Consider the following 16,597-nt stretch of genomic DNA (forward strand, 5'->3'; position numbering starts at 1 on the left):
GTATAAGATCAGGTCAGCGAGCATTACGGTCTGGTCCCATTGATTGCTCGCGCTCCTCCGTTCGTATAGTTGAAGCCAATCATAATATGTTGGTATTACCCGTGCCGGAAAAGGTTCCTCGGTCGCGCGGTTGTGCCACGATGACGGTGGGCTCGGATGGCGACGTGGACGAAGGGTTCTCACCTTGAGGTGCCATTGCCGATGCAGCCAAGGAGTACTCACTGCGCAAATCCGTCGTGCGTCTTGGGGAGCCCACAACCTCCACGAAAACGTTGCGGGAAGAAGAAAGGTATATATGCGTTTACAGGGTGGTTACAAAGCATTCACTGGCACACAAGATTTTGTAGCGGCTATTAGACCATTAGGCTATTATCGCAGTCTAATAGTCACCACACAAACTAACCTGGTGTAAAAAGCGTCGCGGCGTTTTTTTCCAGAGCATTCCCTTTCTGTGCTAACCGCTTATAAAGAAGGGATCTTTGCTGTTCCACCCAATGACATCTTTGGCTCAAAAACCCACGAGGCTATTAATTCTGTGTTCAACTGCAGAGATGGCTTGTCGCTTTTAGAAGTAAGAACGGAAACGAAAAAGCTTTGTAACGTGCCGAGTCTAAAGTGGTTTGCCTGTTCAGGTGACAAAGACAAGGAGCCTAGCTTGGATTTTTTTTTTTTTTTTACTGACAAAACCAACAATGTTGACTGGCCGCTACAAGTCCTTATCTCTGAGAAGAGGGATGTGGCGGAAAGTGTTTGCCTTGTTTCTACAGGAGAAACTTAACCTGCTAACAACTGACGATTCTTTTCTGGTGAAAGACTCTAATGGCATCATAATGTACATTTCGAGTAATGACAAGCGCCTCAACGGCTGCTATGCTGACATCACAGACCTGTACTACTTTTTACCGCATGACACGCTGCTTCAGTGGAACGAGCACTGTATTGACCACTACAGCTCAGTTTCGTTCCAGAATGTTTCTGTTGTTTCGATGAGAGGCTTTCTTGAGCTACTTGGGTTCTACTTAAGATCAACGTTTGCCTCATGGAATGAACACATTCATATTTTTAAAGATGCGGTGTTTGTATTGGTTCATACAGGGCACCAATCATAGGCGACAATATTCTTGCTTACCACAACTGACTTCTTGTTAGCCGCCTTGATGACGCCGCAGTTGTAAAAGTTTTCCTGTTTGTGAAAGACTTTTTGTTAATTTTTGCTTTTAAAGTCAAGGTTTTGAGCTCGCTGTTTCAGATGCTCTTTGCCAATCCAACCAGTGTTTATCGCCACTTGCCCTGGCGCATGAACAACCAGTGGAAGCCTTGTTAAGGTTTTTAGATTTGCGATTTATCATTTCTAGAGATCACCTGTGCTGGATGTATGAGCTCAGAGGGAACAAGCCACTTTTCTCTGTCGGCCCACCCCAAGCTGGTTAAACGGGTCACTGTAAATATTTGCTTCACAAATGCCCTAAAGAGGTCTTGCTGCCACTCTTTAAGGCGTAGTCTCTTTGCGCAGGCCTCCTGCCTGACGTGTGCTGGGTACCCCGAGCTTCTGTTAGTTTCAGTAACAGAAAATCTATTAAAGAAAATCAAGCAGGCAGACAAAGCACCAGCAAACTGCACTCCCAGAGACAACAAGCGAGTCACGGCGCTCCCTTACTTGCACGAGATATCACGTAGCTAATGGGTAATAAAGTAAATCTCAAAGTTGCTTTTCCGCGCCCTACAAATTATCAATTATCTGCAGGCATTTGAATGCTCATGCCACATGATGACGCATTTGCACCACCAAAAGTAGGAGGCGTTTTGGAGCATACGCACTAGGTGTCGTTTACATGATTCCCTTCACTTGCGAAAATAAATACGTCGCCCAAGCGGTTGGATGCCTAAATGAGACATTGAAAGAGCATTTTTATGACGTTCACATAGCCGTCCAAGGTCGTCTTGCCATTCACTGCAGAGACTGTCCTTGTGTCCTTGAATTTGAAAAACACGCTGTAGTCTCCAAACATAGCGAACAGCTTAGCTGTTAAATCATTGAGACTAACAAGATACAGAGGCTGGGTGAACTTTGCATCAGCATGCCGTCCACCACTCTCACCAAAAACGAAGTCAAGTATGTTGATCTTAGGACCTGAATTGAGTTTATCATACCATGTCTTGATGTTATGCGATAGCGTTTCGTGAGACGTGCAAAATTATGCAGTGTACTTTTTTTACTTTTTGCTCACGTCTAAAGTATATAGTTCAGGCGATTTTACAAATAAAGCTTAGTTGAAGTCAGTACCTGTGTTGTGTCCTATCTGCTGTCCTCGTCTTTTGCGCTGAGCAGACATGTCGATGTCGCTATGGTGCTTCGCACCGCGAAGCGATTTTCTTACCTTGTGCACCTGTGATTCTCTGGTCCCCTTCCAGCTGTGTGGGACTCTCCGAAAAGCTTCTTTGCCGGTATAAGGAACCATACCGTTTGCCGCTCCAGGTGACACCCGTGACCCTCAAGATTGCCTCGGTCAGTTCGAACTCATCGTCTCTACTTTCGCCTTGTGAGGTCGTACTCGTATCACGGCTCAAGGTCTACCTCTGTTGTTCCGACGACTCCCTTTAGTGCTCCGGGACGGGCCACAGGGGTAATGCTACGGAACAGTTATTTCGTTGAAAACAGCAGGCCTGTCACCATTGAGGAGATGACGATTATGATGGTATAACCTGGCATGGGCTGTTCGTATAGGGGGTCGTAGGTTAGGCGTGTACAGAAAATAACTTCTAGAAGGTCCCCTTCGCCAAATTTCATGGGTCATTACGTTTCCTGTGATACTGTCTCTTGTGGCGTCGGCACTAGAACACTGCAATAGGTACGTAGGTGATGTAATATTTAATTTTGTAAGGGGAACAAAGAGTCTGCCATGTTAGTTTTATCGTTTTACTTTCGTCGATAGCAAAATGGAAATATTAACTTCAAATTTTAAAATAATATAGCCTCAAAATTTATAATAGCGAATAGTACTCATCTATTATCATTTTTAAATGACAAAATTGTATTTAAGTACTCTTCCCCTTTCACCAACTTCCGCCCGGCTCACTGCCGATCCCCCGTAGTAGGTTGAGCCATATCCGTACGCACCAAACCTAACAAAACCAAACGTTCTGGGCAGGGCTACATTTATACGCGCTTGTAAGTATACCCGTATATAGTCATTCTTGTTCAAATTTACACGTAAATATGTAGAGCAGAAACTGTTACTACATCGCCGATAACCGCAGCAGACTTTCTGTTCTTTTAATCTTTAACTCCACTTTTCCCTTCCCCCATCGCATGGTAGCCAACCGGGCTTAGTCCTGGTTAACTCACCTTCCTTTTATTTGTCCTTTCTTTTTCTTCTCCCTGCTCGCCAACCCTGATCAGAGTGGACGGAAGTCTTCATTTTATACAGGCAAATACACTACCTCAGGTGTTAAATATTACACATGCTCTTTCAGCGGTGATAATCTTTAGTTTTTGTTACGTGGCAGGATTTGTGGAACACACACCTGTTTTACACAAGGCACAACCTGTGAAGTGACGCTACGTTACCCGCTGCTTTTGTCAGTGGCTATGAGGCTGCTTTCCTGAGCTCGCCGCTTGAGCCCTGGCAGCAGCGGTGGTGTTTCTACGGGGGTGAAATGGAGAAACGATATTGCAAAGAAGCCGTCATATGCGTAACACGAATTCTCCTTAACGCGTAAAGAACACGTTGAAGAAGATCACGTGGTGTAACTTCACACTGAGGCCCCTGCTACGGCGAGCACCTCGTATTGTGATACTGGGCTCGTATCGCAATAAAGTTCTTGCGCTACAATCTTTATGCTGCACGTATTATTAGCAAAAGCCACCGACCAATGACAAAGAGCACTTAGGAACTAAAGGCCTTGTAGAATTCCGTCTCTTGTTTCGGCAAGTTAAACCGTGAACTTTAAATATAATGTGTCTGTTCTCAAACCGCAATGTCCGAAAATGTCGACGTAGTGGGTTCGCAATAACACCACAGTAAATTTATGAATCTTGTGCTGGTCGTTCCTGAACGCTCTAGGTCCCTCTAGCGAACTTTCGGTCACTCTCTATTGGCGTAGCTAGGTCGTCTGGCACCCGGGGCCCATAGGTATTCTGTCAACCCTCCCGCCCCCCTCCCGGATGTGGTCCGGAAAGCGACGATATCTAAAATTTACGGGGAGGAGGGGGGGTGATTTTTCAGCACCAACACAGCCACCTTGGATACCACGCATATACCATCTCACCTCCCTTCGCTTTCGTTCGCAGAGATCGCGAATGTACCAGGTATACAGGCTGTTTCATTTTCTGCAAAAAATAACACTGGGTGCGGCACCGATAACTTGTGAGAAAGCGCATTTGCACATCTGCTGTCCGACTGTAAGGCTTGGCTGTGATATGGCTCACAAGTTACCAAAATATTTTAATAGGTCTTTAATTAGCGATTTTGGAGGCAATATTGCATTTGCAAAATTAAAGCCCGACAGTCATATATTTCCCAAAAACAAATTCACAGAATTCGTCTTAGGTACTACGGCGTGCAGTATTTTGGCTCTGGGCAGCACTGAACCCAAACGAAAATTAAATAGCGTGTCAGTGACGATAATCTACCCATCTTATTAGCAAATGCTATCTGCTTCCCTGTTGGGCGGGCGAGAGTGCTATGAAATTGCGAGTTGTCATCATTCTGATCCATAAAGCCCTTCTTTATTTGCTGCTCTTAGTAAACGTCTTTATCCGAGCTCCGGTATCTCCACAAGGTTGGGTACGGAATAGAGCACGCTTCGCGTCGATTCCTGGCGTAACCATGCAAAAAAAGAAAAGGCCGTGATGAATCCCGGGCTAGCGAATGCTTGCGCTACTGGTGGTATGCACTCGCAACGGAGAGGATAGAGAGATCGACGTCACTGGTCCACTATTTTCCATTTCTTTCGGTACTGCCATAATGAGCCGCAAGCAGTGCCAAAGTACTACAGGCTCTTGCACCCAAGACGATTTTGTTTAGAGAAAAAGAAATTGTTGAACTAACAATATCAATTAGGGTCCTGAATTTCGAATTGCGATGTTTACTCTGTATCTGCTATTTAAGCAGTTATGCAAGATATCATATTTTACCATAGCGCGGACTGGACGGAAGAGGGACCCAAGAGTCACATCGCCAGACTGTACGTTTATCGACGCATCAGTACGGGCGCACCGCACGCGAAACGTTCCGCTAAGGCGAGTAGTTTAGCGACCACTTGCCGAATTAAATTTTTTAGCCCGCGCATCGTGCAATTATTACGTAGGGTGTTAATAAAGCTACGGCCGACCATTCTGCGGCACTATACATCTGGTATACCGGGTACATGAACTCGGGCTGCTCGTTACCGGAGCATTCTTTACCATTTACGCCTAGTCGAACCGCTAGAATGAGGGGACTCTTCAGACATATATGACACCGCCCCCCGTCCCAAATGGCACCTGGCACCCGAGGCCCACGGACGTTTACTGTAGTCACGTGGTGTCACCTCTGCCAGTTCCTCCTCCGAGAGCGAGCCACGCGTTGAGAATGCGAGTTTGTCCTTTCCCTCTAAATTCGAGGAACAGCGGAGAAGCGCGACTCTGCTTCGGAGGACGGAGGCTACCATTCGCAGACACGGCTGATCTTCCTTAACTCGCGCAGACATTGTCAGATAACGGCTTAGCAAACAAGAGGTGGATGCAGTCTCAAATCGCATTGTAAACATCGAAGCACCGTACGAATCGCGTCGAAATGATTGCTGATACCTGAACGCTAGCTTATCTACTTTATCGCTGCTCCAATTATTCGGCATACTTGATCGACAAGAGCTCTTCCACTTCTGGCGTCGACACACGCACCACGCGTTTTTCTGTTCTCTCTCTTATCTAAAACACACTCTCCAATTTCACTTCCGTTCAACGCGGCAGTCTGAAAGCAGTCGTTGAAAATCGGCAGTCTAAAAGTGAACGTCGCCGCGGGGACACCGTAGAGCAAGGCAATGAAGGCTCGCGTGGAAAACGGTGTGGTGTACTCGCCTTTTCCGAGCGTAGAGTTACCCCGGTGCTCGGTGTACACGGTCGTCAAAGACGCGCTTACGGAGTGCCCGCAGCGAGTGGCTGTGGTAAGTTTTTAAGCAGTCGCAAAGCACGCAGTTTATATTGACCAGCTCTTTAACTCCACAATGGCCAACACATAATTTTCTATACGCTGGCGTCAATGCCTAAAAACTCTTATTTATGGCCTGAACACATTGTAGAGCCTACACTAACGTTTTTGATAAGGTGGACGATGTTTTTAGTTTTTGATAGTTCAGCAATCTATTCAATTATTATGCAAGTGCCATTCTGATTATGTTTGCTGAAATATCCTTACGATGATTGCTATGTGCCAATATACTGTCCGGGGCCAAAAGTAATTGTGAAAGTGCTGTTTTTAATTGCTCTGGTATAAAATTGTGCTTGGGCTTTGTGAGGCTAACCAAGCCTTTTCAAACCGCAATAGAGTTATTTGACATTGCGCGCGATGAAAGAGTAAGACAGCAAAATCGATCCTTAAGCGAGGCATTTCAGGGAAGCATCTCGCTTTGCTAGGTTCGTAGTGTTTACCGACGTGCAGTCCTTTTCATAACATATTTTCCAGGTGCCTACGCTATCCCAGGTAACACGCAATGAGTTGTTTTTTTTTTCTTTTTGTAAAGTTACACCAAATTGTGTAAGCACTCGCATGTAGGACCTGTCTCGTTTTGTTTTCTTGTCTGTTGTTTGAAAAAAAAATTATATGCGATTAAGATATATTTAAATAAAAAAAACATGCACGTTGGCACTGTAGGCTGCCGTGGCAACGTTTATTAGAGGCAGTTCAGAAGCCCCAAAGAATAACGCGTCCTGGCCGATGACTGGACTGCGTTCCTAAAGCTTGAGGCTATCTCAATCTTATCTGCCCTCCTAAGGACTCTATAGCTTGCGATTAATAATAGAGGAGGGAGTATAAATTGTACTACCAATGCCTCAACACGTACGTGAGCTTCAGTTGATAACGCTGAGCTATCTTCATCGTACGCCTTTATCTCGCTTTGGAAGAAGCCCCCAGAAATTTTGAATATGGGCCAGTCACGTCTTTCAAACATGTTTGCAACGGAGTAATTCCGCCGACGTAACAGCCCGCGTCTATCAGATATAGCGTTCCTTCCGCTGTTTGTGTTGCTATGACTTCGCAAGTCGACAGCAGTAGGGTGCAAAACAAGATGAGTTGGCTGATCTGTATGGTAAAGGTCGCGCAAGAACACAGCAGCCCAAGACAGAGAAATGCACAAGACAGGCACAGCGCCTGTCCTCTGTATTTCTCTGTCTTGCGTTGCTGCCTTTTTGAGCTGCTTTTACCAGAAGTCGACGCACGGTTTGTGATGACGCGTCTTTCAGAGATTACCTATCGCTATCACAAAGCACTCCGTGCTCACTCTAGACGCGGAGCTCACCATCAGCAGAAATATATCAGTCGCGCCAAGATAAACGCCAGCGAAATGTATGTACTCATAGTCGTTGGCAGCGTGACCGTTCAGTTCGCTCGCAGTGGGTCCAAGGTCATGCTTTTTCTTCTAGTTTCGTATACTTGTGACACAAGCGGAAGAAACATATCCACGTGAAGATAACTAACAGAAAACAAGTAAAACCCCTCGTTTCAACTGCGCTCAACGTCGTTGTGGCATATTGGCCATATTTTTAATCAATAAACTACATAGGCGGTTAATCACTGGAAATTAGTTAAGGAGAACAAAAAGAAAACGCCGATGTTACCAAGCATCGATGGTATTGTGTTGATAAGCACGAGGTCACGGTATCAAATACCAGCAACGGCCAGGGTTGCCAGATCGCTCCAACCACATGTAGCCAAATTGGCCTCCGCAGTAGCCTAAATGTAGCCAAAAGCGAAACTATTGGGTAGCACAAAAGTAGCCTAGAACTTTTACCTTTTTCTGAAGTCGTTTTTTAAACATACTGAATTAATTTTCAGCAAGAATACCTACATAGTAGTTTTTCCATGCTTCACCACGCATCGTCAACGTGGCCATGCGGCATGGAAAACAGATGCTGCACAAGCGCAAGAAGTGCAGAAACGCTGGCATGCAGGCAAATTCATGATAAGGCAAATGCGGTCTTCAGTGCAAATGCACTGCTTTATTTTTCCCAGAGCACCAAAAATCACTAAAATAACAACACACAAATAGCACCGCGCACTAAACACGCTAAGCAATGGCATACATTCAGGCGTTCAGTATTATTACTTACAGCTCATGATATTTTCACTTAACACCACACAATGCACTAAACGAAAAACTACAAAAAAATTGCAAGACAATGTCTAACGCAATAAATTGCGGTTGGTTCAAAATCTAGAACGATATTTATACATAGAAAGTATACTGTGCTTAAGCTTCACGAGTTTATGGCGAAGTGGAACTGCTTGGTCCATACAAAATTTCAGAGCTGAAACAGGACAAAAATTTTTGGCCCGGTTTAAAATCCTTGCAGCAGCCTCCGTTCCTAGCCAGGCCAAACTTCACGTGGAGGAACGCTACCAACGTCTCGTTCGACATTCTATTTCGAAGCTCGGTTTTAATGAACGAGACCTGGCTGAACACACGTTCAACGGCGGCATTTGATACGGTAGTGATAGCAAAGACAGGAGGAGGGTTAAGAGTTGTGTAGGGAAAGAATGGCTGTGGTGGCTGCGGGACAACGGAAGAGGACATGTTTTACATTCGCGTTGGAGCAGGGGCAATTTTGGCAGGAATGGTCCGAACGAATTGCCACGTAGGCGCCACGCGGTAGGCAGTAAATTCGGCCAATTTCGGTTGGGTTCAGCTCGGTGTTCTCCCTCCGTTCTGCCGCCGAGGTCCCCTGCAGCGCACCATCAAAGGGTTATAGAACCATCTCATGCTTAAAACGTAGGAGACCGAAAGCTCACATGTCGAGACAGCAACAGTCTATGTTCGCTGGCGCGCGCGCGCAGGTAGCGTTAGTTCTCGGATAGAGGCGTGTTTCCTGAGGCCAGCTTTCTTAATTAAAGTTATCAAAAGGACGCGATCCTTGACTTTTTGACATGCGTATAGTTCTCACATGTTCTCACATAGAACTTGCAAATTTTTTATTTTGTAGCAGACGCACTCAATTTAACCTCCGGTCGTCGCCATTTTGATTTCAACGTACTTTTCTTTTCTGCTTAAGAATTCTTGCTTTTTTCTTAAAGAGGAAAACGATGTAGCCCAAAAATAGCCACATAGCCAAAAGGAAAATTTTGACGCCAACTCAGAAAAAAAGTAGCCTATTTGGCTATTATTAGCCCAATCTGGCAACCCTAGCCACGGCGTGCGCATTTCGACAGGAACGAAATGCAGTAACGCCCGTCTACCATTAATTGCTAATTAATTGGTTCATATTTAATTGATGGTTAATTGGTTCATGGATAAGGATATCTAATGAATGGTTACTTCGTTAATGAACCCCTCGTGGCAGGAATTAATTCTTTCCCCACCACTACGGTGTGCCTTTTCATCGGATCGCTGCTTTGGCCCATAAAACTGCGAAAGTAATGCACAAAACCTTCGCGTTGGAAGAAGAATTCATAATCTTTAGTCAGCCACTGCAGTATGCGCACGAATATGTTTATCTTGGTCAATTACTCACAAGTGACCCTAATCACGAGAAGGGCGTTTACAATAAAATATGAATTGGTTGAAGTGCATAAGGCAGGCTAATGCCTGCCTAATGCACTTCAACCTGACAATCCAACCTCGCAAATCCTGACTGGGAGCTTACCACTACCGTTGAAAACAAATGTGCAAAATCGTTGCTTTCAACAGGCGCTAAAATATGGGGCAGAGACTTGTAGCTTTACAGAGAAGATCGAGAACATGTAACGAGGGATGGAACAAAAAATGTTACTCGTAACGTAAAGAGAAAGTTAGAGAGCCGGGTGGTTCAGAAAGTAGACGGAGATAGCCGATATTCTAGTTGACATCCGGCGTAAAAGATGGCAGACCATGTAATGCGCAGGGCAGACAATTGGTGGATCGTTAGAATTACAAACTGGGCGCCAAGGGTAGGGAAGCGCAGTCGAGCACGGCAGAAAATGAGACGAGGGGATAAAATTAGGAAATTTGCATGCACAACCCAGAATCAGCTAGCGCAAGATAGGCGCAATATCGATCGGTGTGAGAAGCCTTCGTCCTGCAGCGCACATAATGATAGGCTGATGAGGATTATTATGGCTTCCCGCTCTAAACCTTTGCGACATATCGGTATACTATCTATCCCAACCTACCACCATTTTATGACCAACTAAATAAAATTGTACTTTATACCAGGCTTCTTGCGTAGGCAAAGCGTGGCTAGGTAGGTTCTTCAATTAAAAAAGAATGTACAATAATGGAATCTAACCTTCGTGTCTCAGTTCTCGACAGTCGAGTGCTCTACCCATAAGGCTGCTGTTTACTTATTTTTATTTTTTTCCTCGCTTTCCCACAGGAGACATCCTTGCCCGACGCAAGAATTACAAAATTATGTCAGGCAGTTAAGTGACCTGAGTGTGATATGCTTTTCTCGTGCTGGTTTTTCTATGTACCACACGGTTCAAGAAACGTTGCAATAAGTTCACAGAAGCATGAACAAATCGGCCAATATCAACATTTGCGTGAATACTATCTATGCGCTTCCTACAAGTGCTACGCATGGCAGTCGGAATTGCGGGATCAGTTGACAAAATACCCACGCAGACTCAACACCAACCAGCTCTTTGAAACAACTGGAGTACGCGTCACATCGCAATCCCACATCTCAGAGAGCGCGTGTGCGCGGCCGCGCTTCCATTTGCGCGCATACGGAAGAAACAAACGCGCTAACAATCACTTCACCGCTGTCTTCGCGCGTGTAACGTTGCACAGCAATAGATCTTTATTGCAATCGAGGCCTATCTTTCCCTGCACCCGCCTTCTTCATACACCCACTTTCCCTACTTTTCCCGTAGTACCTAGCGCCACGTAGATGCTGAGCGACATTGTGCCATTCTCCAGGTACACTCAGGTCGCAAGAGTGCAGGTATAACGTTTTTTTTGTAAGATTAAACAGAGTAAGTAAGGCCTTCGTATTACTGTCGTCATAGTCTTGCTGCTTTGGTTGCCAACACGGTCCCGCCACATACACATGTGTGCAGCCGGTGACATTACGCAAACATACTGGTCTATCTCGTGAGGTTTCGAAGACACTGATATGTCTGAATAGCCAGCTACCTACATAATGCTACGCATAACCTTGATTACGTGGAGCCTCGATAATCTTTATAAATATTTCTTTTCGCACTTTCTTTGTATGCGGCTTGGCCTTGTTTAAAGGAATGTGTCATTCATAAACGCCTCCGCACACCAAAGCCAACGTGCATAAAAAGTATTCACATCTGCGAGTCGCAGCATTTCAGTATAGCAGCCGCTGACTTGTATGAAGCGGTCACGGTGAAAGACCAATCATGTGGATATGTTTTACTTCATCATATCCTTTGTGCGGGCACTGAGCAGCCGCGTAATTATTTCGGACACGGTCGTAATTGCACCAGACTGTAATGCAACCAGTTACGCCTAAAAACCGTTACGGTAGGATGAAAGAAACAACAACTGCTGCCGCCGCACATCCTAGCTGTCTCGTTTAACGCGCACACCTGTGACGTCCCGTAGCAGAATTGTAACCATCCTCATTTGCACCTTTGGGTCTTCTGCTTCTCATAAGTGCTCACCGAGCCCGATGCTCCTTAAGCTGGATTCGCACGAGAGAACGCTTTACCGATTAACCCAGCGCATGAGCATAGCTTAAGCTCAGTGCCGCTAATTACGCCGCAGAGAAAAACGCCCTAGACAAGATGCTTGTTTGACGATGTGTTGCATCTCGGCCGTCTACTGAGTGAATCGGCGTTCCGTTTCAGCTATTGAATCCAGCTTTATATTCTGCAGTCCAACAGCACTTCGCGTATTCAGTAGTTAAGGCGTATCCAGTAAATTATGGCGGATGACCAATCCGCGTGGAAGCAAAACTTGCAAGTCCAGCACACTGTTTAAAGTTTACATAGAGGAACCTGCAGTGTATAGCGGCAGAAGCTTTTGAGCGATAAAATTACAATGAAAGACGGGGTTATAGCATCCACGTCTAACCGATTATTGGACATTTCACAGACATTCTGCCGAAGGAAAGCAATTTTTGGTATTCTGTGCATATTCGCACTACCCCCCTCTGGTGCCGCGCATTTTGCCTTCCCATCCACGAAAGTTCATCACGGCGTTACAACCATGAATACGTTTACTGTGAAATAGCGATAATATCGACACGGGTACTTATTGGATTATTTCCTCGGGGACTGCATTTCACCCACATCGCACATTTTAAGGTTATCGCTCAGCGCAAGGCGCACCTGCATGACTGAAACTTTCTGGAATGTTATCGACGGCTTTATCCGTTGTTTGTTGTCAGCGAAGCTTCTGCAATATGGTTGTACGCGCGACACGAATTGTGTATATTTTCTGGAGGACACGCGGGGTCGCGGCCACCAGCGATTACTCTGAAAACTTCGATGGCTGTATGTTTAACAGCCGACGCGCTTTACTGGCAGATCAGATTTAGACGATCGCCGACTGTGTTCTCCACTATCTTTGTGCTTCAAATCTCACTTGCCTTTGAGAGCACTAGATTGAAGAATAAAAAAGTCAGCTTCGTCATTCACAGCTTTGTTACTGTATTGTTGACGGTCTCCACAACGTGAGATTACCCTTAAGGTAGCAGGTGAACATATTTAAAGGCGAGATATTTCAACCATTCAGGAGGCGAGCTAAAATAAACCACAATGTGCGGTTACTATTTATGGTACCAGGAAAAAGGTTTCTGTTATCGTCCGTGCTGCCTTCAAATATCTTTAAAGCGAGGGCTGACAGAGAGAAAGCTTCCCGTTATGTAGACATTCTGGGGAGCGCTCAGTGCTCTGGAAATGGCGACCCTAATCGCTATCAACTGATTGAAATTATTGGAGCCTGCGCCGCTAAGGCTCAATACATTTCATAAAAAAAATAAAAACCTGGTATGTAAACAACGGCGAACGTTTTCAATAATGGTGCAGTGGATCAAAATCAACCTTAGAAACTATGTGCACCAAAACACTAAGGGCTAATTCTGAAACATTTCTTCCTTTAGTGAGGAAGCATTCATTGCGGTTTACCACCTTACGTCAATTCTGACAGCTTCCTCGCTGAGGTGCCCTTAATGGAGAGTTCCTTTGTGCTCCCTTGAGCAAATCTGTAAGACATCTAGAAGCTACTGTATTAAGCGTAATATAGGTGGGCCCGAAGGGTGGGTGGGTCGATAGGTGGGTCGACCCTTGACCTTTACTTGGCCAGATGACGACACACAATTTGCCAAAGACGGCGCTACAGGACCAAGGGCGTTTTCAGCTCTTGTTTTGCGGGGAAAAAATTTCAGCCTATATTCAGGCTTATGCGGTACCTTCATGCTTTGTTTCCTCTCTGCTGTCACCGATCAAGGATTTATGGGCCGCAAATTCCCACTTAATACTTGTCCGCGCACGCGCAATTGCTTTCCGGCGATAGGCGGTGTCCAAATACACGCCCAACTGGTCGCGTCCATTGGATAAACATCTGCACATCTGGAGGGCTATGCTTTTCTATGTTGAGTACGGCGGAAGCGACTGCAGGAGCCCCAAACACATCATAAACTTTGTGTTTTGGTTCCAGCGCAACATGCCTCGAGCGGCCAGTCGCACGGCGATTTTGCGTGTAATCGCGAGCTTCTTTCCCGCTCGGAAAAGCACTGTTATGTAGCACATATTCACTAACACAGAGCTGTATTGTGAGCTTTTCATGTTTCGTTACAATTTCCTCAGGGACACTTTTCACCTAATTACAATATTCGAGAAGTTGGTAAATAATTGAGACTAATAATGTAATTAGACAGAATGCAAAAATAATCTGAGTATCTCCAAGCAACGGCAAACAACATTTCCTTCCTTCGGTCCAGCTGCGTGGCCTTTGCACATTTTAATGTTTAGCTCATACTGTGAGAAACAACCTGTATGAACATCGCTTTCTGCTGGTTCACCACTTTTCGATTGAACAGTAAAATCTTTTGGAAGACTTACGAAGCAGATAAAGAAACGAAATTAGGTGCCATCACAGAATGACATAGAACAGCAAAAAGTGAAAAGAAATAATAATATCAGGTGGCGGGGGGGGGGGGGGGAGAGGAACAGGCGTGGCTTATAAGAAGTTATAATGTTCTTCTGCAGCACTTCTGGTCCTCCTGCGGAAACATCTGAACTGAATGATTTTTTTTTTTTTGCATCCGCAGGTTGACGAGGATGGTAGGCTTACAAGAGGCCAGCTCTTCGTCCGGATGAAGCGCTACGCTGCCGGCTTCCAGAAGCACGGCGTAACGGCCGGAGATAAAATTTGTATCCACTTGCGGAACAGCGTGGAAGGCTTTGCCGCCATGTATGGCTGCGTCTTCGCGGGCGCCACACTCGTCCTTGCCAAGCCATCTCTTACTGAAAGTACGGGTCTGGAAAAAAAACTATAGAAAAGGCGCTTGGTTTAACGTTACAGAGTGGTTTCCGTACGAGCATGCAACGCGCACGCATTGCATGCGCAGGTAGTTTGAAGGACACAAGCGAGAAACGCAAAAACCTGTCGTACGCTTTGCGTTCGGGTGTCTTTGCAAAAGTCGTGTTTCACTGCGAATTCACTTTACAACTACGATTTGGATTATCACCTGCGGAAATATTTTTTTTTTCAGAATGAAAAAAAAGTACTATTCGCCGGCAGTGAAGACAGGTAACCAAAGGAACAAACATGCAGATCCTACGTAGTGCCTGCATCTAGATGACCTGACGCTTGTGCGACTAAGTGATATAGCAGGATGAACGGATGACTCTAGCACAGGCTCGGCCCCTGTAGCTGTTAGCTGTCTGCGTCAAGAGCGATGAGGCGATGAGTGAGGCTTGTCAAGGGAAGTACGTTTGTGAGAAGCGGTTTAACTCATGATTCGCAACGTACCTAAATGCATTTAGGGCTTCATACTCCATCTCTCAGGGTGGCACATGCATTGAGCGATATTTTTCAAGAATAAACACGCATCTGCTGGCACAGACTCAGCTGCGGAAGCACGGTGCGGCAGTTGTCTGTTTAGGCACATTTCAAATGACACATGCAGATTTATCGATGTTGCCGACTACATCAGACCAACAAGCAGCAATTTGACTCCTCGGTCAATGACCCTAATTACCCTTTCGGTAACGCAGCAGCCCGCACATATACAGCGGCCAAAGCTGTTTATATGTAATCCGTAAATACATACGGCAAAGGCACGAGGACGATCGATTGTCAAACTCCAGGCAAGAGGGAATAATTCTTCGTTTGAAGTATTTTCGTTTCTACTGCAACTTAGAGAGAGAGTAAAGGCAAGGAGGTTAACCAGGTGCTAGTTTTCGTTTCGCTACACTGCACTGGGGTTGGAGAAATTGTAATTTGAAAGAGAGAGATAAAAAACAGCAGGGACAGGTAACCAGAAAGGCGTTCAAATTACAGGCGTTCACACAGGCTTATTTTGTAATTACAATGGTAATCGTCAGGCTTCAGGGTAGGCTAGTTTATGCATTATATTTGAAAAATAAATTTACGCAAGGTGAATAGGCACAAGACGTATAATCATTTCTTGCTTCCTATGTACATCGTTTCTGTTCCTCTCTATCTACCAGACATGCGCTTCCCATACTCCACGCGCACCGCGGAATAGACATCAACCGAAGAACGTAGAAGTTATACTCCGGCCTGCGGCCCACATCTTCAGTTTTATTGTGCTTTGATCGACACATCTAGAAGGAATATAGCACAGTGCAGGAAAGAACCATGTTGGGATAGGTACTGTTATATGCACAAAGTGATGACCGCAGCGCTATGCATTCAAACTAGGCATACACAGAAAACGAAGTCTTTTGTCCCATAAAGCCAGCTAAGGGGTTCTGACGCGACCATTTGTAATCTTATACCTTCCTAAGCTTCCATGATTCCCCATGTTGCCTTGCCATGACTTCCACTCACAACGTCTTTTTCTTTCGCTTCTTTTTTTTTTCAAATTGTGGCAAGCCGACACAAGCTTTACACTGGAGAGGTGTGTGGCCTGGTGTGGCTCTTGCCATCTTCGATTTCTGCTCTCTCCTCTTATCGTTGAGGTGTAGGCGCTACGTGCAATTTTTCACACCTTACTTGAATGCCATAAACATCATCAACACACTGTACAATGTTATGGCAATGGTTCGCCTTTTTTTTTCTTCCTTTAAGTAGTGCGCAACAACATGGCTGACGTGCTACCACTAACTACTCAAACAATTTGTCCCGGCGAAAATAACATTCAGTCTGGCCTTCAAAGGGACGCCATGCAGTATGTCTGGTAACAGTAAAGAAACGAACAAAAAGGCTATGCCAATGTGTTAACTTAGTCTCGTTCCTTCAGTTCTGACAATAGACGACG

The 16,597-nt window shown here is 45.4% G+C and overlaps 1 protein-coding gene across 2 annotated transcripts in view; it reads left to right on the forward strand.

The window, feature by feature from the left end:
* Nucleotides 1–5,875: 5,875 nt before the first annotated feature.
* Nucleotides 5,876–16,597, forward strand: part of LOC142579988 (uncharacterized) — a 49,075-nt gene continuing 38,353 nt past the window's right edge. For both annotated transcript variants that reach the window (XM_075690697.1, XM_075690696.1), the window contains exons 1-2: nt 5,876–6,147; nt 14,420–14,621. In XM_075690697.1, coding sequence (XP_075546812.1) covers nt 6,025–6,147; nt 14,420–14,621 — 325 coding nt within the window. In that variant the 5' untranslated portion in view covers nt 5,876–6,024. The remainder of the gene's footprint in view (nt 6,148–14,419; nt 14,622–16,597) is intronic.

Source organism: Dermacentor variabilis, chromosome 4, assembly GCF_050947875.1.
Source record: "Dermacentor variabilis isolate Ectoservices chromosome 4, ASM5094787v1, whole genome shotgun sequence".
Lineage (NCBI taxonomy): Eukaryota > Metazoa > Arthropoda > Arachnida > Ixodida > Ixodidae > Dermacentor > Dermacentor variabilis.